The sequence below is a fragment of the Arachis stenosperma genome, chromosome 4 (assembly GCF_014773155.1).
Source record: "Arachis stenosperma cultivar V10309 chromosome 4, arast.V10309.gnm1.PFL2, whole genome shotgun sequence".
Lineage (NCBI taxonomy): Eukaryota > Viridiplantae > Streptophyta > Magnoliopsida > Fabales > Fabaceae > Arachis > Arachis stenosperma.
The window spans coordinates 97,967,449-97,976,628 of NC_080380.1; the positions used below are offsets into that span (position 1 = coordinate 97,967,449).

At 31.1% G+C, this 9,180-nt stretch overlaps 1 protein-coding gene across 1 annotated transcript; it reads left to right on the top strand.

Annotated features, from left to right (window-relative positions):
• The first annotated feature begins 5,557 nt into the window (after positions 1-5,557).
• On the top strand, positions 5,558-8,946 carry LOC130973725 (uncharacterized). The gene is made up of 7 exons (XM_057898361.1): positions 5,558-6,045; positions 6,569-6,793; positions 6,874-6,996; positions 7,174-7,275; positions 7,389-7,459; positions 7,547-7,614; positions 8,044-8,946. Exons 1-7 carry the CDS (start codon positions 5,836-5,838, stop codon positions 8,280-8,282), a joined length of 1,038 nt encoding a protein of 345 aa, XP_057754344.1. The 5' UTR covers positions 5,558-5,835; the 3' UTR covers positions 8,283-8,946.
• The last annotated feature ends 234 nt before the right edge of the window (positions 8,947-9,180 follow it).

Below are 9,180 nucleotides of genomic sequence, written 5' to 3' on the forward strand. Positions count from 1 at the left end.
CATTTGTGAAATTCTATACCATCAAAAATCCAATCATAAAAAATGTGGAAACTAGAATATACTCTTGAATTCAGCCTGGTTTATTTTAATTGATTTGGTTTTGATGAATGATTTGTTGCTGAACCGTTTCTTTAAAGCTTTAGAAATGAGTTAAATCGGTTGATATTGATTCAATTTTGAAACGGTTTCCTTGAGATGTGAAAATGAGATGATTGTTGGATTTAGCTTACTTTTGAATTGATTTCTGGTTTTGAGCTGTTGAAAAGGATTGTGGAACAGTTTAGTTGGGACCCGAACCGGGTGGCAAAGTCCAAGTTTTAGGGGAGATGTTGCCAAAATTTCTATAAAATCCGAGTCTTTATTGAGTGTTGTCTGGAAAAAAATGATGAGTTAAAGACTTCTACTATTTTATTTAAATTATCAAGAAAAGGATGATTCGTGCTTTTGAAATGAATTACTAAAGAGGAAATTGTGATTTAGTCTTGCATCTTAAGAAAGGCATTGTATCTCTTTCAGGAGAAAGTTATTTAGATGAAACTTATGTTTTAAAGCTGTTTTAAATGTGACAAGGGCAACGTCTTTGAATTTTACTTGAGGGTTTCAATTAGAGGGGTTTCAATGACTTTGAAAGAACCTGAATGTGTATTGACAAGTTTCATTTTGAAATATTTTGAGAAAGGTTTTAAGTACTCTTTGAATTTTGAATTCTTGCAAGACTAAAACAATTTTTGAACAGTTGAAACGTTCTAGAAATTATCATGGAGGTTGATGTTGGTTTTTGCCTAAGTAAAGGAAACGGCTTTGAAAGAAGTAAATGATTACGTGACTCGATTTGGCTTAGATCCTATTTTATTACTCAAATCGGAAAGCTAATGTTTTAATGATTTTAAATGAATTTGGCGAAATGAGTTATGTTAGTCTCCCCTAAAGACTTGGGACTCTGCCGAGGAACTTTGTTATAGAATCCCATTGTTGGATGGATGATTTTGAATGTTTCAAAATGAATCTTTAACATTCCATGGTTATGGAAGTTTTGGAAAGAGGATGCCGAGAGTGGCATTGTTTAAATGGGGAATTTACCTTGAGTAAAAGTTGCTTATGAGCCTGAGATGATTTGAGAAATGAGATCTTTAAAGCCAAGGCTGAAAAGAGTTAAAATTTGATTTCAAAGTGAAATGAATTGAGAAAAAGTGATTTATGGCTTAAATGCCAAGTTTATGAATTTGATGATGTTGAATGGTGGAAGTGCTGTTTTGTTATGGGCCGGAATGGCAGTGTATGATTATGAATATTGGCTGGTTCTGGATTGAACTGTGAGCCGGAATGGCTGTGTATGATATGAATATTGGCTGGTTCTGGATTGAACCGTGAGCCGAAATGGCTGCATATGATATGAATATTGGCTGGTTCTGGACTGAACCGTGAGCCGGATGGTTGAGATGGATGTTGAACCATGGATGAGAATGAATGCATGTATATGCTAAATTATTGATAATTGTGATTTGCACTTCCACTATCAGAGGCACGAGTTCCCTGGGAGAAAGTAGTGGCTAGCCACCACGTGCTCCAGGTGGAGACTCGAGACTCTGCTGACCCTATGTCGTAAGTGTGGCCGGGCACTGTGAAAGTCCCGGATGAGTTCGCCCCCGTGAATATACACCAGTGAGGGTGTTGGATATGGATCATGATTATGATCAAGTTTATGTTGAGTATAACTCGAGTTGGGGATGCGCGACAGAGGGACAGTCCAATGGTTAGTTACCAGGACTTGTCGGGTTGGCTCTATAACCGACATATGATATCATCAGCCACTAGGAACAGGCATGCATCATGTGCATCTATGTGACATTGTTTAGGTGTGCATATTGTACTTGGTTTGCCTTTGTGATTAACTGCTAATTGTTCTACTTGCGGTAACTGTTTGTTTGTGCTTAAACTTCCTATCTGTGTTTGTAACTGGGACTCTGTTGGATTGTGGTGATTTGGTTGATGGTCGGATTGTTTGGGCCTAGGGTCGTGGTTGAAATGATATGGACCAATGGTTGGTTTCGGTTTTGTGTTTCTGATTTGGAAAAGTAGGAAAGGCTAATTTGGTTCAGCATATATAAACCTTTTGAAAGACTTTTGAATATTTTTTTAAATGAACAGTTTTCTCTTTTAGAAAAAAGATTTTATATTTCTCTTTTATTGTAAACCGAACTTTTTGAAAATAGGCATAAGACAGTTATTGATCACTGGTACGGTTTATCTTCACGTATCCTATTACAGTAATTCCCAAAAACCCTCTACTGAGAACCCTTTCGAGGATGATGTTCTCACTCCCCCTCCATTTTTTCCCTTTCAGGATATGGGCGCAGAAGTCACGCAAAGTTTATTTAATTGTTGTTGAGATGTTCTGTATTGCTTAGATTATACTTTAATGTACCCTCACCTTTATCTTGATATATTCTGTAAGAGGGATAGGAATTGTATTGGGCAATATTTGTAATATTGCTTATATATATATGTATGAATATATATATGGATGTACTCTTTATGAGAGTTTTTGTAAGTTGTATGGTGTCTATGTATTTACGTTATCAAATGAAAGTATTCTTGGAGCGGTATTGCGGTTTAAAGTTTTAAACAGGCTCATATTTTAGTATTAAATAGTATAAGTGTCGTCGTAATGTCTGAGCTATTAGAGTCACGCAGTCGAAAGCGTGAGCTTTTGTAGTTGAGGTGTTACAGGTAGAGTAGTTTCACGTCACGAACCAATAAATGCTAGCAATTGGAATGGTAAAAAAGACTAGCCAATCTGAAATTAAATGGGGATCAATAAAATTTTTATAGGTGAAGACCTGTCCACATGAAATAGGCTGGGATGGGGACACAGGTATCCTCTTCAAAGGACCCGTTAAATCCACGTGAATATAAATGACATATATATATATATATATATATATATAATCTTAATTTATGTCTCCAATTTAAACTTTTTTTTTCTAAACTCATCCTTAACCTTGATTTTGAATCTACTCTTCCTCTAACTCACTTTCTCTACCTCTTAAGTTCGTCATTATGTCGCTCAGTCTCGTTTTAAAATATTATATTATGTTATTATGTTGGAAGATGTTTTTATATTTTTTTAAATGTTATTTTTTATAATAAATATATTATGAGTTGTATTGAATTATATTGAATTGATTATTTATTATTATTATATTATAGTTTTTTTGTTATTTTTTTAAAAATTTTCAAAGAATATCCATAAATAATCGTGGGTATCTGCATTCACTAAGGGGATAATTAAATAAGGGAATTTGCGACGAAGATGGAGAGCGAGCATGGAATTTTTTTTTAAACGGGAGCGAAGGACGGGAAAAGGGGTCCGCTGCCATGCCCACACGAGTATCTATTACTATATCTAACTAACAACGAAAATTCAATTTGAGCCGGTTTGAGATAGGACACGTAAACTTTATCTGCATCGGGTTTTAAGACAATGAACCTAATTCAGATTTAGGATCCTAACAATAGATCTAGGTTGATCTTATTCACTTGACTTAATATTTTGAGTCATTACTGTAATAAATACTATAATATTAAATATAATTATATTTAGTATATATAAAAATTATGTATACTTATAATAGATTTTATAATCAAACTAAAAAAATTCTAATTATTTTTTTTAATTTTAAATATTATTTACTATCTTATTGAAAAAGTGAATAATAATAATCACTCACATAATTAAAATAGATCATCCAATATATACATGACACTACATATATTAAGGATTATTATATGTGATAAATTATTTTTTTATTTTTCTAAAGATAATTTATATGTAAATTAACTAATCTTTATATCATACGATCTATTGCATAATTTTTCTCCTCTTAATATGGATAAATTGATGAATTTAATATATAAAATATAATTTATATTATTTAACATACGAAATAAGTAACTTAAGCCATTATCTAAGACAATAAATATAATAGTACAAATACCTACATATTTATTAATATTAAAAAAATATATAAATAATATAAGCATGATTTTTTTGGTGGAAAAACAATAATAAAAGTTATTAATTAAGTTAATTATATAATAAAAAATTATGAATAATTTTTTAAATAATAATAAAAGATAAGATCACTATTTTTATATATTACAAAGTTTATAAAAAATTTAGACAATAAATCAATCCTCAATAAATTATAATTAGCTCTGTTAAAAAAATTAAATGATATATTAAATATTATTATTTGTGTACTAATATATATATATATATATATATATATATAATATATATATATATATATATTATAGTATATATATATATATTGTGTGTGTGTGTATTATCGATTATTAAGGTATAATTAATTTTTAACTCAATTTTTGGTAATTAAAATTTAAATGATTGAAATTATTAAATGTCGAATATTTTGCAGTTAACTAATTTTGTTTTTGTTATTAAAATTTTAAAAAAGGTGAGTTGTTAATCAATTCTAAATTTAAATTTAAATTTAAATCTGTGTAAGAAAATATTTTGAATTTTTTTTCACTAATCAAAATTAATTTTGAAATAAAAAATTATTTTGTACATCATATTATAAAATAGTGTAGTCATTCATATTATTTTTAATGGCAATTATTGTTAAATAAAATGATATAAAAATAGAAAAAAATATATTCCAATCAAGGAATAATAATTTATTTTTTAATAGAATAAATTATATATTGAATAATAAAAGTTATTATAGTTTCTTTTTACACAAATTAATATACTCAACTACGGTGTTTTGGTAATATTACCAAAAAATATTAATCAATCTAATAGCTTTTGTAATGACATAAGTTTATAAATTTAGAAACTTGAAAATCATGTCATAAAATATAAAATTTTAACTAGTAATAATGTTGATCATATTGTTTGACTTTTTGAATGAATATGATACCAATAAATAAAACTGTTACAGTTAAATTTCAACAAAGTCAAATCTTCATAAGTATTGCTATCATCAATGAGCATTGTTCTACTTTCAAGACAAATACTATTTTCTTTCACTGTATTTTTCAACTCGATAAGTCGAGAACTAATCCTCCATGGATTGAAACTCCATTTATTAAAGTAGGATTCAAAACTCTAATACTAAGTTAGGTAGATGAGTGAAATAACCACTCAATCAATCTAAATCAGTTAAGACAAATATTAATTATGTTTAATATTTTTAATATTAAAATAATTAAACTTTAATTTTAATTATAACTTTGTAAAATATTTATAGTAATAATTATTATATATATTTTTTATTTAGTGTCTTTTAATAAAAAAATATATATTTTTATTAATTATCCCGTATAGTGTACTAGTATAAATTTATTTTCAGAATTTTTTATATTTTTTAAAAATTTTCTGATGGGTAATGACAAGAAGAATTTCATAATTTTTTTTCTGAATTTTTAACTCCTTTTTGTTTAATTTAACTTAGTAGTAGATTTATTCCGAATTGAGATATTTATGCTGACTTCGGTCTTCGGCGCTAATTGCAGCTGTATACTACAAAACCTCTTCTAAAACCCTAATCTCCAGTTGTTTCTTTCTGCTTTCAAGTTCAACAATTGTGGTACAGCTACTCAGCTTGTCCGTTGTTCACTCTTAAAAGTTAAATCTTAACTCTTAAGCCCTGTTCCCCTTTTCCTAAAACCCTCGTTCTTCACTCACTCTACTTGTAAAACTATTAAACAGAATGTAACGAGTATCACTAACCTCATCATCTCCCGTCGAGGTTTTTTTCTCTTTTGTTATTCCCCCCTCTTTTATTTTGGGGGGTTGTTTGGGGAATGCAAGCGCAGGCGCGAATGACGGTTGAAGGTGCGCAGAGGGTGGTGAACGATGGTGGTCATGGCGGGAGGAAGGTGTTGCAGCATCAGCAGCAAAGTCAGCAACCGCCGCAGATGGGAACTGTGTCTCAGCTTCTTGCCGGTGGCATAGCAGGCGCCTTTGGAAAGACCTGCACTGCTCCACTTTCACGCCTCACTATTCTTTTTCAGGTTTTTTTTTTTATTTATAATTTTTTTTGGTCGTTTTCTCTTGGGATTTCCATAGAACAGATCCTCAACTACAGATATTTAAATATTTAATCATGATTTTTACACTGATAATAAAAAACTAATAATAATTTGAATTAGTGTTAGTCCGATAGTCATATGAAGGGTAGTTTAGCAGGCACAAGAGGTAGAAGATGGCCAAGGAAAATTATAGCTGAAACTATTATAAAATTATATGGTTATCCACATAATAACAATTGAATCTTATTGTTCTATCTAGTGGGAAAGGAGCTGGCTGTAATTATTTGTTGGTAATTATCATATTCAAATTCTACTAAAAAATTGTAAGTTTGTAACTAATAATTTTTTCACTGTAATATCATTTTTTTAAATAATGAAACGAATCATGATAGCCATGATAGCCAATAAATTTATTTTCTTTGCCCATCTCTCGTCATGCTACTTAAATTGCTCTGCTATCAACTAGTGTTTAACTAATTATGTCAATATGCCATAAATTTATCAGGTGCAAGGTATGCAATTTGATGTGGCAGCAGCAGCGTTGAGCAAGCCTAGCATATGGTGTGAGGCCTCACGCATTGTCAATGAAGAAGGATTTAGAGCATTTTGGAAAGGCAATTTGGTGACAGTAGCCCATCGACTTCCTTATACCGCAGTCAACTTCTATGCCTATGAACGCTACAAGAGCGTAACGTCTCATCTGATGCTCTTTACAAAATGTGTATGTTATGTAGAAGCTGCCGCATATATATATTCCTTAAATCTGATCAATTTCATATATTGCGGATAATACATTCAATTTTGGGGGAGAAACTCGGAGGAAATACAAGTACAAACCCCTTTGTGCACTTCATAGGTGGTGGTTTGTCTAGCATAACAGCTGCTACTGCCACATATCCGTTGGATCTAGTGAGAACCCGACTTGCCGCACAGGTAATGGACTTCAGTGAATTGAAAATTCTTGGAGATTATTTTCAAGCCCTTGGTTATTTGCATTAATGAATTGTATAATTTAATAGCTATTTATTGTTTGATTGAATTTGGTCTGATTTATCATTACTTTCTATTTGTGGCCAAGAGTTGAGAATATTTTATTATGTTTCTTTGCAGAGAAGTGCCATTTACTACAATGGCATCTCCCATGCCTTTAATACAATATGCAGGGAAGAAGGCTTCCTGGGTCTTTACAAGGGACTTGGAGCAACATTATTGGTAGGCCTATGATGCATCTTTAATTCTTAATGAGTTATTTTGCATTTTGTGTTGATTCTGTTATTATATTTTAATTTTACAGCTGACATAACTAATTATTTTGTTTGATACAGGGTGTTGGGCCGAGTATAGCGATAAGTTTTTCTGTTTATGAAGGCTTACGTTCATTTTGGAAGTTGCAAAGGTGAATAGCCTTGTGTTGAAGCTTATATTGTCATGCTTGTAGGATATACTTTTATGAATATTATTTTCTCATTTCCTTATGAATTAGGCCTGATGATTCAACAATCATGATCAGTCTTGCTTGTGGCAGTCTTTCAGGCATTGCATCATCAACAGGTGGGTTCTTGATGATAATGCTATCTTTAATTGGTTCATCTAATTTCTCAAGTTTGTTTAGATAAAAGATTTTGTATCCTCTTCTGCTAAAGGCCTGCACTGTATGTCGAACAACTTTTGTAATTAATAATGTGCTTCATTAGATGTTTTGCTCTATACCACTAATGCTTGTGATTGGTGCAAAAATCTAGTGCCTACTACCTAAGGGGAAAACATCTAATGGGAAGCGCATTATGCATTGATGACTATAAAATGACTTATTTATTTAAATGCTCTAATAACTAATTTTCATTCATAACATGTATATATTTGTCAGTTTATTTGTCAGTTTTTCTGAATATTATTTTCCCGAGGGAGAAATTTTGGTTAGATAGTAATGTTCACATCTGACGTAACCTTGTGAGTTTGATTGGCTCTTATAACGTGCAGCAACATTTCCTTTGGATCTAGTAAGGCGCCGGATGCAGTTAGAGGGGCTTGGGGGTCGAGCTCGCATCTATAATACCAGTCTGTTGGGAACATTAGGACACATAATTCAGAATGAAGGGGTACGAGGTTTGTATAGAGGCATTTTGCCTGAGTACTACAAGGTTGTTCCTGGCGTGGGCATTGTCTTTATGACTTATGAGACATTAAAGATCCTTATATCAAGCATTCAGAGTTATTAAACTATTTTCCATCATATGCTGACCACCTCCATTTAATCCTTTTAGGAAATTTTGTCATGGTGAGTTTTGTTGGCTTTGCCATGGAATCATATTCATCTGTGAATACGTAGGTATAGTCGAGAATGAGTGATGTCAATTGTACCTAATTCGGAATTTAGGTTGCAGTGCTTTTGTAATAGTTTATGATCAAAGCAATGATGCAGTGTAAAACCTTGATTTATATCAGTGTTAACAAATTATTAGTGCAATCTTTCATCTGAACAATCTTTTAAAGGATTACTTCAGAAGCAAAGGTGAGAAACTTATCTATGTTTAGATGTAATTCTTAAAATACCTTTTTTCCTTTTTTCATTTAAAATCAAAATTAGAATTTAGTTGTTTGGATGTGATAACTGAAATAGCATATACATTCCTTATAGATGAGATGTCTTGCTTAGTAGATGGAGTTCTATTTATTTGTTGGCTTTGAGAAAATGGTATAGTATTTTGTCACTATATGCAATACGAGGGGTAATTGATCTTCATGTTTGGTTGAATACATTTGCTAAAATTTACATTCAATGCCCTGATTGATCTAATTAATAGTGAGGTTTTAATTTAAATTATGTAAGACATATATCAATGGTGTGGCTGACTTATACTTTTGAGTTTGTTTTAATTTATACCAGACATATAAAATGTAGTATCTGTCATGTAATATTGTTATATTTTAGAGTTATTTATCTTGTCTTAAACATAAAGGTCTCACATTATATTGTAACATATTCTTTCTTGTCTTTTTAGTAACACTTTTTTTTAAGACAGGATGATTACTACCTCAAGTGATAATGATGATAGCTCTGCAATGCTTGAAGGTAATAATAAACTTGATCTTACATGGACTTTTGTTGCTGCATTA

Coding starts and splice junctions, on each gene's coding strand:
- LOC130973725 (XM_057898361.1), top strand. CDS start 5,836: ATGCAAGCGCAGGCGCGAATGACGGTTGAAGGTGCGCAGAGGGTGGTG. Junction 6,794..6,873: donor TTACAAAATGTGTATGTTAT/GTAGAAGCTGCC, acceptor ATTTTGGGGGAG/AAACTCGGAGGAAATACAAG. Junction 7,460..7,546: donor TCATTTTGGAAGTTGCAAAG/GTGAATAGCCTT, acceptor CTTATGAATTAG/GCCTGATGATTCAACAATCA.